The 20,000-nt window shown below is 39.8% G+C and overlaps 1 protein-coding gene across 8 annotated transcripts in view; it reads left to right on the top strand.

Annotated features, from left to right (window-relative positions):
* The window catches only part of nbeaa (neurobeachin a), a 321,036-nt gene that overhangs the window by 288,177 nt on the left and 12,859 nt on the right, over positions 1-20,000 (top strand). For all 8 annotated transcript variants that reach the window (XM_067433708.1, XM_067433710.1, XM_067433705.1 and 5 more), the window contains 14 exons: positions 2,281-2,345; positions 2,451-2,559; positions 4,838-5,004; positions 6,703-6,827; positions 7,996-8,142; positions 10,584-10,720; positions 11,359-11,476; positions 11,556-11,658; positions 12,776-12,891; positions 14,176-14,288; positions 17,482-17,622; positions 19,088-19,207; positions 19,314-19,466; positions 19,959-20,000. The exon at positions 19,959-20,000 is cut by the window's right edge and continues 126 nt beyond it. In XM_067433708.1, coding sequence (XP_067289809.1) covers positions 2,281-2,345; positions 2,451-2,559; positions 4,838-5,004; positions 6,703-6,827; positions 7,996-8,142; positions 10,584-10,720; positions 11,359-11,476; positions 11,556-11,658; positions 12,776-12,891; positions 14,176-14,288; positions 17,482-17,622; positions 19,088-19,207; positions 19,314-19,466; positions 19,959-20,000 — 1,656 coding nt within the window. The remainder of the gene's footprint in view (positions 1-2,280; positions 2,346-2,450; positions 2,560-4,837; positions 5,005-6,702; positions 6,828-7,995; positions 8,143-10,583; positions 10,721-11,358; positions 11,477-11,555; positions 11,659-12,775; positions 12,892-14,175; positions 14,289-17,481; positions 17,623-19,087; positions 19,208-19,313; positions 19,467-19,958) is intronic.

The following is a 20,000-nucleotide window of genomic DNA, read 5'->3' as shown; positions in this document are numbered from 1 at the left end:
ATCATTTTGACCCTTACGATGAGTTGTTGGCTATCGCCACAGATATACCCGTGAGTATATTTGATATTATGACTGGTTTTGTGCTCCAGGGTCACACACATTAAGGTGTCATTGTTACAGTGTTATTATATATTTAATCACTGAGTAATATTTTGTAACTACATGTACTTACTGTAGGGTTAGTTGCATGTAATCATGCATAATTTACTGTTATTACTATGCTAAGCACATGTAACATATGTAACAAGGACACTGTAAGATAGTGTTACCAAGTGATCGACCCGGGTTCGAATCCGCCTTTTGTCGAGCTCTCTCTTCTCTCTTTTCCCCTCACACATCACATCAGAAAGGCATTTACTTTCTGTTCTAAAAGTGGGAATAAAGTGCCTAACGAAATGTTTAATAATAATAAATGCATTTATTGGGTAGGGTTAGGGGTCGGTGAGTGAGGGCTTTTATTGTGACATTAAGGCAGCATCCATTTAATAATTTTAATAAATATAATCATTTACAATCTATATTATTATTGCATTCTGTTAATGTACAACAACACTGAGATGCAATTAGTGTTTATCTCACAAACCTGATTCCAAAAATGTTGGAGACAATTTGCACAGAATGCAATGATGCAGAAGTTTCAAATGTCAATACTTTATTTAGAATACAACATAGATGACATATCAATGCTGAAAGTGACACATTGTGAAATGTCATGCCAAATATTAGCTCATTTTGGAAGTCATGAGATCAACACATTACAAAAAAGTTGGGACACGGCCATGTTTCCCCCTGTGTGTCATCCCCTCTTCTTTTTATATCAGTCTGCAAAGGTCTGGGGACTGAAGAGACAAGTTTAGGAATAGGAATGTTGTCCCATTCTTGTCTAATACAGGCTTCTAGTTGCTCAACTGCCTCAGGTCTTCTTTATCGCATCTTCCTCTTTATGATGCGCCAAATGTTTTCTAATGGTGAAAGATCTGGACTGCAGGCTGGCCATTTCAGTGCCGGATCCTTCTTCAGCCATGATGTTGTAATTGATGCAGTGTGTGGTCTGGCATTGTCATGTTGGAGAATGTAAGGTCTTCCCTGAAAGAGACGCCGTCTGGATGGAGCAGATGTTGTTCTAGAACTTGGATAGACCTTTCAGCATTGATGGCCTTTCCAGATGTGTAAGCTGCCCATGCCACACACACTCATGAACCCCAGACCATCAGAGATCAGCTTCTGGACTGAGCGCTGAGAACAGCTTGTCCTCTTTAGTCCGGATGGCGTCCCAGTTTTCCAAAAAGAACTTCAAATGTTGATTCGTCTGACCCCAGAACAGTTTTCCACTTTGCCACAGTCCATTTTAAATGAGCCTTGGCCCAGAGGAAACGCCTGCGCTTCTGGATCATGTTTAGATACGGCTTCTTCTTTGACCTATAGAGTTTTAGCCGGCGACGGCGAATGGCGCGGTGGATTGTGTTCACCAATGTTTTCTGGAAGTATTCCTGAGCCCATGTTGTGATGTCCATTACAGGAGCATTCCTGTGTGTGATGCAGTGCCGTCTAAGGGCTGAAGATCACGGCCATCCAGTTTGACCCTTGACCCTTACACACAGAGATTGTTCCAGGTTCTCTGGATGATATTATGATCTGTAGATGATGATAATTTCAAACTCTGTGCAGTGTTTCTCAGAGAATCTCCTTTCTGATATTGCTCCGCTATTGCCGCAGCATTGGGGGAATTGGTGATCCTCTGCCCATCTTGCCTTCTGAGAGACACTGCCACTCTGAGAGGCTCTTTTATACCCAATCATGTTGATAATTGACCTAATAAGTTGTAAATTTGTCCTCCAGCTGTTCCTTATATGTACATTTAACTTTTCCGGCCTTTTATTGCCCCTGTCCCAACTTTTTGGAATGTGTAGCTCTCATGAAATCCAAAATGAGCCGATATTTGGCATGACATTTTAAAATGTCTTGCTTTCAACATTTGATATGTCTAAATTCTATTGAGAATAAAATATAAGTGTATGAGATTATTAAATTATTGCATTCCTTTTTTATTTACAATTTACACACATTGCAAAGAACTGCTACTTTTACATGGTGTAAATATAATATATCACTATATTAGTGTAATAATAACTAATTACATTTATATAGCGCTTTTCTAGGCACTCAAAGCGCTTTACATAAAAGAGGGAATCTCCTCAACTGTAAATAGCCGCTCCCAAATCTTTATCGTTATCGTCCTTGGTGTGAACGGGTCTTAATGGTTATTTTGTGGTGTTTCAGGAATGGCAGAACTCCATACAGAAGAACGCAGGACTTGCATTTATTGAACTTATTAATGAGGGGCGGTAAGATTTTTAAAGTCATATTCCATAAACATGGTGCATTACATTAGCAGGAGATGCTCGTTATGCAAAAGTGTGTTAGGATGAAGGCTGTTGTGTTTGTTTCAGGCTTCTGTGTCACGCCATGAAGGATCACATCGTCCGTGTGGCCAATGAGGCGGAGTTCATCCTCAACAGACAGAGAGCAGAAGACGTTCATAAACACGCAGAGTTCGAGGTCAGTCGGTCGAGTATAAACCAGGCTTAAAGCTACACTGAAGTCGGCCGTTTGATAAATGCAAGTTAATTCTTCAGTTGAATCTTTGTGTGCTAAAGGCTCATGAGGTCCTGTAGAGATAGTAACACACATTCTCCTTTTGCCAAATAAATGAAAAGCACGTCATCATGTGTTCTCTCGCTGCATCAAAATCGCACCAAGCTTTCCTCAGAGATGGTCAGTTCGGTTTGTGCATGATTACAAGATATCACTTTTTTTTAATACTGTATCCTAAATTGTGGGTAATTAAGCTATATAACATATGCGGAAGTAAATTACTGGAGCGTTAAAGGACAACTCCGGTGAGAAATGACCCTCGGGGTGATTAACAGATGGTTAGCGAGTAGATCGTTCTCTGGGATGCGTTTTCTTGAAAATCGAATGTAAAGAGTTTAATCTCTAAACACAGATTAGCTTATAACGCTAGTCTATGGGGCACAGAGTAGTGAAATTAAACCGCTAGTTAATACCACTAACAAGGCTCAAAATAGCCTCACACTAACACGGCAGCATAATGAGGGTCCCTACATGCAAACCGAAGCATTGAGAACTTTGTAAGTGTACAAACAGTTTAATAAGAAGACAGTTTATAGACATAGTGCATTTCGCGTTCACAGACAGGCGCCATCTTGGAAAACAGTCTCGACTCATCGAGCGACGAGAGCTCTGCTAAGTGATGAACTGTGACTTGGAATCTCATATGGTCCGTTGTTTCCGGAAGAAAGCACTGAACGCGACAGAGAAAATAAATAAATAAATAAAAATAAAAATGTCCATGTTAGTACATTTCACAAACTTAATTCCTATCGATCAGCTCCCTTAGCACAGCGCTCGTGGATCGACTCGTCGAGACTGTTTTTTGAGACGGTGCCTGCCCGTGAACGCGTAAGGCACTATGTTTATAAAGCGTCTTCTTATTAAACTGTTTGTACTCTTACAAAGTTCTCAATGCTTGGGTTTGCATGTAGGGACCCTCATTATGCTGCCGTGTTAGTGTGAGGCTATTTTGAGCCTTGTTAGTGGTATTAACTAGCGGTTTAATTTCACTACTCTGTGCCCCATAGACTAGCGTTATAAGCTAATCTGTTTTTAGAGATAAAACAGTCTTTACATTCGATTTTCAAGAAAACGCATCCCAGAGAACGATCTACTCGCTAACCATCTGTTAATTACACCTAGGGTCATTTCTCACCGGAGTTGTCCTTTAACGATTAAAAGAAAAAACAACAGGAAGAACCGTACAGAACCGCGCCGTCCCTAATATGCTCCTAAAACACAACCATCCGTTGCAGTTTTCATCCATTTTATTTGTTTTTGGTATTTATTCAAGTGCTTTTTTGTTAACAGACTGAGAGTCCATCGCTTTTATTGTTTTGTTCATTTATTGTGGATATTTAAAATGTTTTACGTTTTCAATGTTAAATAGTCTTTAAACTTCAAAAAGTGCTCTTCTATTTTTGTCTTGTTTCTAGTCAAAACATCTAAAAATTCTTACATTAAGAAACATTTACTAGACAAGTTAAATTATTGTCTTATTTTGGGGAAAAATGACTCTAAATGAAGAGAGTTTTTGCTTAAAATAAGATAAATAATCTGCCAATGGGGTGAGAAAAATAATCTTGTTTTCTGTTTGAATTAAGATTATTTTTCTCACCCCATTGGCAGATTATTTATCTTATTTTAAGCAAAAACTCTCTTCATTTTCAGTTATTGTTTTGGGGGAATTTTTTTTTTTTTTGTACTTGTCTAGTAAATGTTTCTTAATGTAAGAATTTTTAGATATTTAGACTAGAAACAAGACAAAAATACTAAGCAAGAACATTATTTTGTGCAGTGTAGAAATAAAAGTTTCTACACTGCTAAGAGTTAAAAAAATGTACCTGTGTAACAGAGGCCAGCTAGTAGTAGTTTCTGTGCGAGTAAACCTCACTCCTCTGACCTCAAGAGACGCTCTAGCGACTGACACTAGAGGTTGCAGCGTTTAGCCTCCCTTGTTAGAGCGTCCGACTCTCATGCTGGCGGAACCGGGTTCGAGTCCCGGTCCGAACAGTAGGGGTTACACCTGCATTATTATGCCATTATCATTATTTTAGATGACAATATTATCGTTTATTGAAATAGTTTCTTGGCCATTTTATCATCCAGCAAAATGTGTTATCGTGACAGGCCTAGCCACGGATCATACATGACTCCACATGTGAAGATAATCTCGTTTGCTCTTCTTCTTCTTCTTCTTTAGTCTAACTGTGCGCAGTATGCAGCGGACCGGAGGGAGGAGGAGAAGATGTGTGATCACCTGATCAGTGCTGCCAAACACAGAGATCATGTGACCGCAAACCAGCTGAAGCAGAAGATCCTCAACATCCTGACCAATAAGCACGGAGCGTGGGGAACGATGTCACAGAGGTGCGACCTCACCGCTTCCTGCTAAACATTACTGGAGTTCTGATCCTCCACACACTGCAAAACAATGTCCAGTCTAAATATCTAACCATTCTTAAATCAAGATGCATTTACTAGATCAGTAAAACGACATGAGATATCTTTCCTTATTTTGTTGAAAATAAAATCAAAATGAGTTTTTGCTTAAAACAGGCAAAATGATCTGCCAATGGGGTGAGGAGAATAATCTTATTTCTGATTGGGACGGAAACAAGTCAAAGTTACTGAGTAAGAAGAGCCTTTTTGTTGCAGTGTTGTTTTCTAGCCCTTCATCTTACCTAATGACATGTTGAATCCATAAAGAGGAAATGACTGATGATCGGCGGTGTGGATGAACGTTTTGAATCCGATTTCGGGAAAATCTTTGACAAAAGAATGCATGAAGCTTGAGTTAAACAGTATTTATATATTTAAAGCAGCCTATACAAAATAAAATCAGAATAGTGAAATATAATCTCTCTCTCGCTCTCGCTCTTGTAAGGCCGCCCAAATCGTCCCAATGGAGGCTAACGATCGGCGGGTGAAGGTCGCGGCGCGTTCGGTCTTTTCAGCGGCAAAAGGGATTTTATTCCAATTTCTCTTTATCTGACTCCATTTAATCATAATTTAGAATTTAGGTTAGAATGCCATTTGGATATTTGGTCATTTATGTTTAATAGTTTAACCACACATTTAATTATTCCGTTTAACCCTTTTTTATACCCAACCTGAATAATTCCAGAGCAAGTCAGAATCAATCAAAGTGTAACAATTTATTAACAGTCAGGTAAATGTATAACGCCAATTACATAATCAATTCAAAGGTAATCCATATATAACATCAAATACTCTGAAGTAAAGAATGAAATATATACCTGACTTCTGAAAACTACATAATGCTGGCTATCTTGAGACATCCAGCATTACGGGCTGACCGGTTTAAAGTGTCGAGCCCTGAGCTCTGCAACATTCCCTTAAATACCCAGAAACAAATGTACAAACTCTTTCAAATGTAAACACGAGTTCACAATGGGAATCTGCATTGATCAAGACTTGTGTTGATGTAAAGGCCAAATGGCTGAAAGCCACACCCACCAAACTAAGACACGATATCTCTAAACTCTTAAAACATTGATTATCTTTTGGTTAACTTCTGTGAGGATGAGATCTCTGTACCAGTCGCACTGAGACATTTCAAACGATATCAAACATATAATACTGTATCGTGTGGATGGACATTGTAATATAGAGATTGTGTGTGTGTTTTCAGTGATCTCAGCATGAGAGAGGGAAGGGATTGGGGGAGAGAAGCGTCAACAGGGAAAGATGTAGATTAGCTGATAGTGAGGTGAGACGTGCGTCTCCAGTGCTGTGTGAGGGACAGTTCAGATGTTAATTTCCTTTATTTTCTCAGAGTCCTTGTTCCTCATTCAGACATTTCGGCATATACTAGTTTTTTCAGTCTTACACTCTCGCTCTCTCTCTCTCTCTCTCTCTCTGTCTGTCTCTCTCTCTCTCTCTCTCTCTCTCTCTCTCCCTCTCTCTCTCTCTCTCTCTCTCTCCCTCTCTCTCTCTCTCTCTCTCTCTCTCTCTCCCTCTCCCTCCCTCTCTCTCTCTCTCTCTCTCTCTCTCTCTCTCTCTCTCTCTCTCTCTCTCTCTCTCTCTCTCTCTCTCTCTCCTCAGTCAGCTGCATGATTTCTGGCGTTTGGACTACTGGGAGGATGACTTGCGCAGGAGGCGGAGATTCGTTCGCAATGCGTTTGGCTCCACCCACCCAGACGTGGCTCTGAAGTCTCTGGAGGAATACGGTCAGCCTCGACACACCCTTAAAGGGACAGTTCACCCAAAAATAAGCATTCTGTCATCATTTACTGTCCCTCATGTTGTTCCAAACCTGTGTGAGTTTCTGTCTTCTGCTGAACACAAAAGAAGATATTTGGAAGAATGTTTGTAACCAAGCAGAGAGAGCAACCATTGACTACTATAGTAGGGAAAAAATACTAATATAATATAATATGTTTTAATTCTAGAATTTTTTTGAAGAAATTATGTCTGATATTATCATAGATTTAAAAAAAAAAAAAAAATTAAAGTAAGGAAAAACAAGCATCATCCATTTAAATAGCATAGGAATGTTTGTGTATAACATTATATTGCTGTAATATTTTCAGGATTCTTTGATGAATAGAAAGTTCAAAAGAACAGCATTTATTACAGTCACTGCACACACACACACACACACACACACACACACACACACACCCTGGATCACTTCAGCAGTCGTGCACAATAGCCAACAACTCATCGTAAGGGTCAAAATGATCCATTTTTCTTTTATGCCAGAAATCATTAAGATATTAAGATCATGTTCCATGAAGATATTTAGTAAATGTCCTACCGTAAATATATCATAACTGTATTATTAGTAGTAATATGCATTGCTGAGGACTTCATTTGGAAAACTTTAAAGGAGATTTTCTCAATGTTTAGATTTTTTTGCGCCCTCAGATTCCAGATTATCAGATATTGTCTGAACAAACCAAACATCAGTGGAGAGATTAATATTCAGCATCAGATCATTTATAGGTCTCAGATTCAAATAGTTTACCCTTATGATTCTGTTCTTCTGAGCTTCATATTCATCAAATAATCCTGAAAAACACTGATAATAATCCTAAATGTGTGTTGATCATCAGATCCTCATATGAGAATGATTTCTGAAGGATCATGAGACACTGAAGACTGGAGGAATGAGGAGGACAATTCACAGAAATAAATTACACTTTAAAATATATTCACATAGAGAAGAGTTATTTTACATTTGAATAATATTTCACAATATTACAGGCTTTGTTGTATTTTAAATTAAATAAACGCAGCCTCGGTGAGCAGAAGAGACTTCTTTAAACACATTAAACATCTCACCGATCTGAAACTGTTGTAAATGTGTGTGTGTGTGTGTGTGTGTGTGGACAGGCTCTGAGGAAGACGAGGGTGTGAAGTCGAAGAAGTCGTTCCGCAGTCTGTCCGTGGTCAGCCAGAATCCGGAGACGGAGCTGATGTTGGAAGGAGACGACGATGCCGTCAGTCTTCTGCAGGAGAAAGAGATCGACAACCTCGCAGGTACCGCAGCTCGCAGCACATTAAAGCGTTATTCAGCCAAACATGTAAATTGTGTGATTAATTCCTCCTGTGGTTGGCCAGCTGTCAAAACAAAGCATCGAACCGTTATGAGTCAGTGAATCGATTCATGATTCGGATCGCGAGTCAAACTGCTGAAATCACGAGACTTTGGCGATCCGAATCATGAATCGATTCACTGACTCATAACGGTTTGAATCATGAATCGATTCACTGACTCATAACGGTTCGAATCATGAGTCGATTCACTGACTCATAACGGTTCGAATCATGAGTCGATTCACTGCTCATAACGGTTCGAAGCTTTGTTCTGAAATCGGCCATCACTATATAAGTCGTTATTTAGTGTTTTCCCGCACTAACTCTATTCTGGCCTCTTCATCAATGATTGTAGAGCCGCTGTAGTGAGATGGGCTTTGTAACGACGTCTTTAGTGCCTTTATGGGTCTTGAGAGAGGAAATGACATTGGTGTCAATGAAGGCCTTTCTGAGCCATCGGATTTCAACACTAATATCTTCATCTGTGTGTGAAGATGAGCGGAGGTCTGACGGCTGGCCAACCACAGGAGGAATTAATCACACAATTTACATTTATGGGTGAACTAACGCTTTAATAAACTGTGTGACGGACCTGATGCCTGTGCTAATGTTCAACTGTACTTTATTCCCAGTGGCTTTTCGTCCGAGGGTGTTTATCTCAAGAGGCAAGTCTGGGCTTTCAGTGAACGAGTATGCTAATGAGTATGCTAATGAGTGTTTAGCCCAGAACACACTCCACATCTCAGCTGAATCTGCTCAAGAGTGTGATTATGAGCTTAAGTGCTACGTCTGATTTTGACATGAAGTACTAAATTAACCAATTAACGCTTATCAAAGTAGCCATTTATTCATTATCTTAATGAGCCTCTGCCTGTATTTAACATGTCATTATTTAATTGAACTAATAAGCTTGTTATTTACAGAATAAATAGTTGGATCAAAGAGGTCTGATCTTCTCAGTGTGTTTTCTGAGCCAATCACTGAGCTGAAGGAAAATAACTCATATTTTAAAGGGATAGTTCACCCAAAATTGAAAGTTATCCCATGATTTACTGACCCTCAACTCGTCCTAGGTGTGTATGACGTTCTTCTCTCAGACGAATGAAAGTTGAGTTATGTCTGGATAAAAAAGTCCTTATCCAGGCTTTATAATGGCAGAGATCGTTGCTCTGTTTTTGAAGTCCATAAAAGTGCATCTGTCCGTCATATAACTGCTCCACACGGTCAATAAAGGCCTTTAGAAGTGAATTGATGCGTTTGTGTAAGAAAAATATCCATATTTAAGACTTCATAAAGTAACGATTTGGCCGATTTTAAAATGTCTCACTTTCAACATTTGATATGTTATCTATATTCTATTGTGAATATAATATAAGTTCATAAGATTTGTAAATTATTGCATTCTGTTTTTATTCACAATTTGTTCAGGAACTTAAATTAAAATAATTTAAATATGGATATTTTTCTTACACAAACGCATCGATTCACTTTATAGGTCTTTATTAACCTCCCAGAGCCGTGTGGAGCAGTTATATGACGGACAGATGCACTTATATAGACTTCAGAATCAGAGCAACAATCCCTGCCATTATAACGCTTGGATTAGCCAGGACTTTAATTTAACTCGACTTTCATTCGTCTGAGAGAAGAACGTCATACACACCTAGGATGAGTTGAGGCTCAGTAAATCATGGGATCATTTTTATTTTTGGGTGAACTATCGCTTTAAAAAGACTCTTTTTACGGCATCGAACTGAATTAAAGCTGCAAACACTGCAGAAAATGCTCTTCTTACTCAGTATACTCTTGTTTCTAGTCCAAACATCTAAACATTCTTACATTAAGAAACATTTACTAGACAAGCAAAAGTAATTGTCTTGTTTTGGGGAAAAATAACTCAAAATGAAGAGAGTTTTTGCTTAAAATAAGATAAATAATCTGCCAATGGGGTGAGAAAAATAATCTTGTTTTCTGTTTGAGTTAAGATTATTTTTCTCACCCCATTGGCAGATTATTGATCTTATTTTAAGCAAAAACTCTCTTCATTTTGAGTTATTTTCCCCCAAAACAAGACAATTACTTTTGCTTGTCTAGTAAATACTTCGTTTTAAGAATTTTTAGATGTTAGGACTAGAAACAAGACAAAAATACTGAGTAAGAAGAGCATTTTTTCCCGTTTTAATTCAGTTCGATGCTGTAAAGTCGTTCTCCATTAAAGGGTTACTTCACCCAAAAATGAAAATTAGCCCATGATTTACTCACTGAATTAAAACTGCACAGGAACTGGTCTGGAAATCCCCAAATCTAACCGTAATCTCTGGTGATTCTCACTGCTCCGGGACTCAGATGTGAAGTGTGTCATTCTGTGGCGTGGTTTCTTTCAGGTCCTGTGGTTTTGAGCACGCCGGCCCAGCTCGTAGCTCCTGTAATCGTGGCTCGAGGAACGCTTTCCATCACCACCACGGAGATCTACTTCGAGGTGGATGAGGACGATCCCACGTTTAAAAACATCGATGCTCAGGTTTGTGTCACCGTAAGAGTTATAGCCTCGTCTGGGTTCGGTAACACTTTCTGTGCTTATAATGAATTATGGCTCCATTTATAGTAATTATTACTGTTATATAAACATATTTATAACGACTCATTAAAGACGTATTCACTGCAAAAAATGCTCTTCTTACTCAGTCATTCTGTCTCTTGTTTCCAGTCCAAATATCTAAATATTCTTAAATCAAGATGCATTTACTAGATCAGTAAAACGACATGAGATATTTTTTCTTGTTTTGTTGAAAATAAAATCTAAATGAAGAGAGTTTTTGCTTAAAACAGACAAAATGATCTGCCAATGGGGTGAGGAGAATAATCTGATTTCTGTTTGAAATCTTGTTTCCGTCCCAAACAGAAATAAGATTATTTTTTCATCCAGAAAACAAGCAAAAATATCTTATGTCATTTTACTGATCTAGTAAATGCATCTTGATTTAAGAATATTTAGATGTTTGGACTGGAAACGAGACAAAAATACTGAGTATTAAGAGCATTTTTTGCAGTTTGGTCTTAAATTTGACTTGGTAAAACCTTCTGAAACCCTGTTCTTAGCTAACTACTGTGTGTGTGTGTGTGTGTGTGTGTGTGTGTGTGTGTGTGTGTGTGTGTCAGGTGTTGGGCTACACTGAGGGTCTGCATGGGAAGTGGATGTTCAGTGAGATCCGAGCTGTTTTCTCCAGACGTTATCTGCTCCAGAACACCGGATTAGAAGTCTTCATGGCCAACCGGAGTAAGACGCCATCATGCCAAACACTGCATCAGTGTTGGTGTTTAATTCAGGCTTTAATAACTCTGACTTATCTCCACAGCATCCGTCATGTTCAACTTCCCAGATCCGGCTACGGTGAAGAAGGTTGTGTACAGTTTACCTCGGGTCGGCGTCGGCACCAGCTACGGCCTTCCTCAGGCCAGGCAAGCCTTCAATACTCAATACACCTTCAATACTCAATACACCTTCAATACTCAATACACCTTCAATACTCAATACACCTTCAATACTCAATACACCTTCAATACTCAATACACCTTCAATGCTTAATACACCTTCAATACTCAATACACCTTCAATGCTCAATACACCTTCAATACTCAATACACCTTCAATACTCAATACGCCTTCAATACTCAATACACCTTCAATACTCAATACACCTTCAATACTCAATACACCTTCAATACTCAATACACCTTCAATACTCAATACACCTTCAATACTCAATACACCTTCAATACTCAATACACCTTCAATACTCAATACACCACTAGAGCTGAGATACGAGACTCACACTGCAAAACATGCTCTTCTTACTCAGGCATCTTGTCTCGCTTCCAGTCCAAATATCTGAATATTCTTAAATCAAGATGCATTTACTAGATCAGTAAAACGACATGAGATATTTTTTCTTGCTTTCTGGGTAAAAATATCCAAATTAGTTTTGCTTTAAAGCTCCCCTGTGTGATATTTCCCCCATCTAGCGGTGTAAAGGTGAATATTAGTTTCTGTTCCTCTCAATTCTGATTTCGTTTTAACTCCTACGGTGGCTGATTTAGTCCAAGATTAACATGGCTTCCAGTTCGACCTCGTCCATGAGTGCCATCGAGTGTTAAACGCGAAAGGCGAAGCTTGAATTTACGGGTATGTCCCTCTTTGGCTACTGTACTTTCAAGATGGAGGAGCAACATGGCGGCCGGCATTCGAACCCCTCACCCCTGAGAAAAATAATCTTATTTCTGTTTGGGACGGAAACAAGAAACAAGATTTCAATCAGAAATAAGATTATTTCTCTCACCCCATTGGCAGATCATTTTGCCTGTTTTAAGCAAAAACTTCATTTTCATTTTTTTGAAACTTATTTTCAACAAAAAAAGAAAAAAAGTCGTTTTACTGATCTAGTAAATGCATCTTCATTTAAGAATTGTTAGATATTTAGACTGGAAACAAGACAAATGACTGAGTAAGAAGAGCATGTTTTGCAGTGTGCCAGTAAATTAGCCCGTGCTAAGCGTTATTCTGCCGTGTCTCCTATAGACGGATCTCTCTGGCGACGCCCAGGCAGCTCTTTAAATCGTCCAACATGACCCAGAGATGGCAGCGCCGGGAGATCTCTAACTTTGAGTACCTCATGTTCCTCAACACCATCGCAGGTACGTATATAAATACCGTATATACTTGAATATAAGACGAGGTTTGTGTCCTGAAAATAGGCTGGAAAATGGGGGGGGTCATCTTATATTCAGGGCCGTCTTATATTCGGGTATATACAGTACGTTTCCTACAATTGCAATATTTTTATATCATAAATCGAATAGTGTTGTATACGGTTCCAAGAGTGTGTGCACCTCTGGCAGAATCTGTGAACTTGTGAATCATTAAAAAAAAAAAAATCTGACTAACCTTCTTTGGAAAAATCCTCCTGCAGATTCTTCAGGTTTACAGCATCTTCTGCATATCTGAGCTTGTGTGTGTGTGTGTGTGTGTGTGTGTGTGTGTGTGTGTGTGTGTGTGTGTGTGTGTGTGTGTGTGTGTGTGTGTGTGTGTGTGTGTGTGTGTGTTGGGTAGGTTTAGGGGCGAGAGAGAGACAGACAGACAGACAGATCTGAGGATGATTTAGGGGCTCAAACACAATTATTAAAAAAAGTTAAAACATTCACTGACACTCCAGAAGGAAACGCGGAGTTTCTCTATAAATGCTTACATGTCTCCCTGAAGGCAAATTTATTTACATTGATCCTCAAATTCATGTGTTCACCCCCGGCTCTTAATGCGTCCTGTTTCCTTCTGGAGTGTTTGTGAATGTTTGAACCTTTTTTAATAGTTGTGTTTGAGTCCCTCAATCATCATCAGATCACACACACACACACATACACACACACACTGCCCCTAAACCTACCCATCACACACAAACACACACACACACACACACACACACACACACACACACACACACACACACACACTGCCCCTAAACCTACCCATCACAGGAAACATTCTGCATTTTTACTTTCTCATAAAAACTCCTCCTGTGTGATTTATAAGCCTTTTGTAAAGTGGGGCCATGGGTAATGTCCTCATATTTCACCCTCTCCTGTAATACCTGTGTCAGACCCATGGCATTACACACATTTGTGTCCTCATATGTCACAAAAACATGCCCCCACACACACACACACACACACACACACTCACTCACACACACACACACACTGCTGGAGAGGCTCAGATATGCAGAAGATGCTGGAAACCTGAAAAATCTGCAGGAGGATTTTTCCGAAGATCGTTGGTCAGATCTTATTTTGATGAAATGATTGACATGTCCACAGATTCTGCCAGAGGTTCACACAGTTCTTCTTGCCACAGTTTCACTCACACACACTTCTTCTTGCCACTGTACACTCACACACACTTCCCCTGTTGATGTGTGTGTGCAGGAAGGACCTATAATGATCTGAACCAGTATCCCATCTTCCCCTGGGTCCTGACCAACTATGAGTCTGAGGATCTGGATCTCACCTTGCCCGGGAATTTCCGGGATCTCTCAAAGGTGCGCCAAACCACAGTTCATGTACAGCTACACAAATCACCCAGAATTAATCAGGGCTCCAGACTAACGGTTATCACTAGGAGCACACACTGCAATAAATGCTCTTCTTACTCAGTATTTCTGTCTTGTTTCTAGTCCAAACATCTAAACATTCTTACATTAAGAAACATTTACTAGACAAGCAAAAGTAATTGTCTTGTTTTGGGAAAAATAACTCAAAATGAAGAGAGTTTTTGCTTAAAATAAGATAAATAATCTGCCAATGGGGTGAGAAAAATAATCTTAATTCAAACAGAAAACAAGATTATTTTTCTCACCCCATTGGCAGATTATTTATCTTATCTTAAGCAAAAACTCTCTTAAAGGGTCAGATCACCCAAAAATGAAGATGATGTCATTAACTCCTCCCCCTGATGTGGTCGGACACCCGTCAGACCTTCGTTCATCTTCAGAACACAGATGAAGATATTTTAGTGTAAAGCTGAGAAAGGCTTCAGATAGGCCTCCATTGGCCTTCAGTCCATTCCCACTCACAAGACCCATAAAGGCCCTAAACACATCGACACACAGCCCATCTCACTACAGCGGCTGCACAATCACTTTATGAAGCGGCGAGAATAGTTATTGTGCGCACAAAAGTCTAAATAATGACTTTATCCGCCGAGTTCTTGTCCTCCGTGTCGGTCTCGCTCCTTCTCTTCTGGTCATGAACGGCGGAGCGGCGTCATATTCTCACACATGTGTCGACTTCACGGCAATAACTGCGGATAAAGCCGTTATTTTGATTTTTTTGCACACAATAACTATTCTCGCCGCTTCATAAAGTGATTGTGCAGCCGCTGTAGTGAGATGGGCTGTGTGTCGATGTGTTTAGGGCCTTTATGGGTCTTGTGAGTGGGAATGGACTGAAGGCCAATGGAGGCCTATCTGAAGCCTTTCTCAGCTTTACACTAAAATATCTTCATCTGTGTTCTGAAGATGAGCGGAGGTCTGACGGGTGTCCAACCACATCAGGGGGAGGAGTTAATGACATCATCTTCATTTTTGGGTGAACTAACCCTTTAATTTTGAGTTATTTTTCCCCAAAAACAAGACAGTAATTTTTACTTGTCTAGTAAATGTTTCTTAACTCTTTCCCTGCCAAACACGAAAATGTCCGTTATTTGTGAGACAACGCTTCCAGGCCAATAACGGAATTTTCTGGGTTTCCGGGTTTTCACTGTCGGATGCTAGGGGGCGCTATTGCGCATCTTCCGAATGAGAGTACTGAATCTCCTGATCAAAAAACACACGCGAGTAAGACGCAGTGAAACGAGCGATCGCATGTAATCATGTGCATATGAAAAATAACCTGATCATCATCAATAAACAGCATATGAATCAAAACTGCCTGATGTTACCGAATGAAATGTGGACCCATGACGAGCTACAGGACTGTACAATCATTCGGAGCGTTGATGGACTCGATCTACTCTATCTGTGTTTGATCATCGCTCTGAATCTGATCTGGAAACAGTCTTACACAAATGGGATTTTCTCAGCTTTTTGTTCAAAATTTAGCTTTTTTTATGAAACCTACCCATATTCAAGTGCTGATAAAAAAGAATGCATGAAGCGAGAATAAAACAGGGTTTTTTTGTTTAAAAGAAGAGGGTCAGATCTTTATTTTGATATTTTGCATGCTCAGATATCCATTAAACAAAATATTCTATGGGCTATTACATTTTTGTGAAAATTGTCAAAAACCCTGGCGGTGGCTGGCAACTTTTTTTAAAAACGCTGGTGGGGAAAGAGTTAATATAAGAATTTTTTGATATTTTGACTAGAAACAAGACAAAAATACTGAGTAAGAAAAGCATTTTTTGCAGTGCAGTGGCCCCCTAACTGAAAATTTTAGGGGCACAACCAGAAAATGTAGGGGTGCACACCATAAATCAACATGCTAATTTCCACTGAATTACTAATAAATACTCAAAATCTCGAGCCAATAGCGCTTCGAGTGTGAGATGTGGCGGAGCATGTGATTGGTTCAGTGAACAAATCCGCCTTTAGTGGCCGAGCGCTCTAGTTGATGAGCGAGACTGACAGCGGACAGCTCGAGCTCGGCTCGTGTAGTTTTGCATATATACAGCAAAGAAAGAAATGAACACTTTACCGTAGTAATGAAAACGGTGTAATAACGCAGGCTGATGGTTAAATGATTACTGTAGAGTATAAGCACTGGTTTAGTGTTTGAATGTTTGAACAGGTTTCTTCTTTTAAATAAAATGACTTCATTAGGTTTGAGTCATGTACTTCTATAAAAACTGTAAAACAAATTAAAAAAGGAGACAGTATTGGTTAAATAGATCTCGTGTGTCGCGTCAGCAAATATAGTATTTTAGAGAGCATGGAGTGATCTACTGAATAAACGCCTACATTTACTGGTCGAACGTGGAACTAAATTCAGTTCCACACACTCAAATTTTAGTAGCAAAATGCAATCATTTGGTGGCAGTCTGCAGCCCTGAGAATCATTACCAACACAGTTTTTGAATCAAATGTTCAGTGAGGATGTTTGGACCCAACTGTTTTAGTAATTTTAATGCAATTTAATATAATCATATATATATACAGGTGAAGTGAATAACACTGATGATCTCTGTTAGTGGGTGGGATATATTAGGCAGCAAGTGAACATGTTGTCCTCAGAGTTGATGTGTGTGAAGCAGGAGAAATGGGCAAGCGTAAGGATTTGAGCGAGTTTGGCCAGATTGTGACGGCTAGACGACTGGGTCAGAGCATCTCCAAAACTGCAGCTCTTGTGGGCTGTTCCCGGTCTGCAGTGGTCAGTATCTATCAAAAGTGCTCCAAGGAAGGACCAGTGGAGAACCGGCCACAGGGTCATGGGCGGCCAAGGCTCATTGATGACCGTGGGGAGCGAAGGCTGGCCCGTGGGGTCCGATCAAACAGACGAGCTACTGGAGCTCAAACTGCTCCAGAAGTTAATGCTGCTTCTGATAGAAAGCTGTCAGAATACACAGAGCAGCTCAGTTTGATATTAATAAGTATTGATTTTTTTTAAATGATTGACTTCAAACATTTAAATCATAGTGTACATACCCAGCATTCAAAGTGAGCTATAGTTTTAAATATACGAGTCATTTGGTTAGTATAATAACATAATTAATTTCTGTCTTTCCTGTTAATGTAGCCAATCGGAGCCCTGAATCCAAAGCGAGCTGTGTTCTATGCGGAGCGCTATGAGACGTGGGAGGACGACGGATCTCCGCCCCATCATTACGCCTCGCTCTACTCCACCGCCGCCTCCACCCTCTTCTGGCTTCTTAGGATAGTGAGTCCATTTTCATTGTATTCTCTCCATTGTATTAGCCACTGTGGGGTCAGTGCGGGCAGGGCTTTAAAGGAACACTCCAGCATTTTTAGAAATAGGGCTTATTCAACTTCTTTCCTACATTTAGATATGTGGGCAAATGCATTTTAGTCTCAGTGCATTGTTTGAGTTTGGCAGGGTCGCCGCTAGCTTAGCTTAGCATAATGAATGGAATCCTATGTTGCCAGATAGCATGTCCCGAGTAAGTGATCAAAAAAAAAACTTAATCTGTACGATTTATAGGCAGATATGGACTGGGGACTATATTATGGGGAAGCAGAGATATCACGGCTCTCATCCTCACGTCCTCCGGCTGTCGAGCGATCGCAGTGTGTTGCGTGATATCTCTACGCCCTAGTAGCAGTGCTTCGCCTGTGCTTTTTGTTTTTTTGGATCACCTTTACTCGGGACATGCTATCTGGCAACATAGGATTCCATTCATTATGCTAAGCTAAGCTAGCGGCGACCCTGACAAACTAAAACAATGCACTGAGACAAAAATGCAAAAAAACGCATGAATTCTGATATTCTCAAATAGGATTCAGGCCTCACTCATATGTTGGAATAAATCCGATATGATCATTCGGATGTAAGTGGTTAAATCGGATGTTTCCCAGTAAATGCGAGTCGTACATTATTGAACAAAGGACGGAGGCAAATGAGGACATGAACTGCGATCAAGGCCCAGTGTTGCCAAGTCCGTGGTTTTCCTGCAGAATTGGGCTACTTTAACACAGTTTTGAGTTGCAATTGGGCGGGTATTGTTCTGAAAACCTGGCAACCCTCTCAAGGACTCCTTAAACAAACTGGGACTGAACAAATCTGCTTTTGCCTTTCTAAATTGCGTTATGACTTTATTCCTTTATATATTAGATTATCTGTAGTCAATCCAGATTTTATAAACATTTTTTGGGAGGCATCTCTTTTTTTCATTAAGTCCCAAAATAATGTTTTTATTGTGCACAGTCCCTGTCTCAAATAAAGTAATAATAATAATAAAAAGGACTCTCCTCTTTTTTTCCGCCTTACGAGAGAAATACTGACCTTTAAAGAAGTGTGGAAAAGTGCAGACAACAAAACATTCAATAATCATTTTGTCTGCGTTCATTGCGTATCGCTCCGTTGTACTTCTGTTCAGTGGGTCAGGACGTCTCGGGCTGTTTCGCCAGCGTAAAGGCAAATATCGGATACGGGTCGCTTTGAAAAGAGGATGTAAGCGGGTTGTCAAAAAAATCGGATATAGTCACCAAATCGGAATTGTGCATCAAGACCTGCAGTGTAAATGTGGCCTAAACGTCCTGTAATGTGTTGATTTATTTGTATTTTATTATTGTTTTTTGTTATTATTTATTCATTTATTAATTGTTCTAATGTTCAAACAAATGCCAATAAATATATTTTGAAAACAAACAAACCTCTCTCACAGGAACCGTTCACCACATTCTTCTTGAATTCTAACAACAATAAGTTTGACCATCCGGACCGGACGTTTTCTGGCATCGCGCGGTCCTGGCGGAGCTGCCAGCGGGACACGTCTGACGTCAGGGTGAGATCAAAATATCCAACACTTCTTAAAACAAGAAGTATTTAGTAGACAAGCAAAAAGGATTGTCTTCTGTGCTGGGATGTCAACGTGTGTGTTTTCCCGACAGGAGTTGATCCCGGAGTTCTACTATCTTCCGGAGATGTTTGTGAATAACAGCGGATATAATCTGGGAGTGAGAGAGGACAGGACGGCTGTGTGTGACGTGGAGCTGCCGGTCTGGGCCAAAAAACCAGAGGACTTCGTTCGGATCAACAGGATGGTGAGGGATACACCGCAAAAACTGCTCTTCTTACTCAGTATTTTTGTCTTGTTTCTGGTTAAAATATCAAAAAATTCTTACATTAAGAAACATTTACTAGACAAGTACAAATTATTGTCTTGTTTTGGGAAAAATAACTCAAAATGAAGAGAGTTTTTGCTTAAAATAAGATAAATAATCTGCCAATGGGGTGAGAAAAATAATCTTAATTCAAACAGAAAACAAGATTATTTTTCTCACCCCATTGGCAGATTATTTATCTTATTTTAAGCAAAAACTCTCTTCATTTTGAGTAATTTTTCCCAAAACAAGACAATTACTTTTGCTTGTCAAGACAGATATACTAAGTAAGAAGAGCATTTTTTGCAGTGTAGTGTGCAGTTTCCCTTCAGACGAGGCCTGTTCCCTGAATGGAGCTCTCGATGTAACCTCTGAACCTCCGTGATTGGGCTCTGAAGCCTGTTTTAACCCTGCTGTCCTCCGCTGTTTCAGGCTCTGGAGAGCGAGTTTGTGTCCTGTCAGCTCCACCAGTGG

The sequence above is a fragment of the Pseudorasbora parva genome, chromosome 23, assembly GCF_024679245.1.
Source record: "Pseudorasbora parva isolate DD20220531a chromosome 23, ASM2467924v1, whole genome shotgun sequence".
Taxonomy (NCBI): domain Eukaryota; kingdom Metazoa; phylum Chordata; class Actinopteri; order Cypriniformes; family Gobionidae; genus Pseudorasbora; species Pseudorasbora parva.
This window is presented reverse-complemented; position numbering and strand designations above follow the sequence as displayed.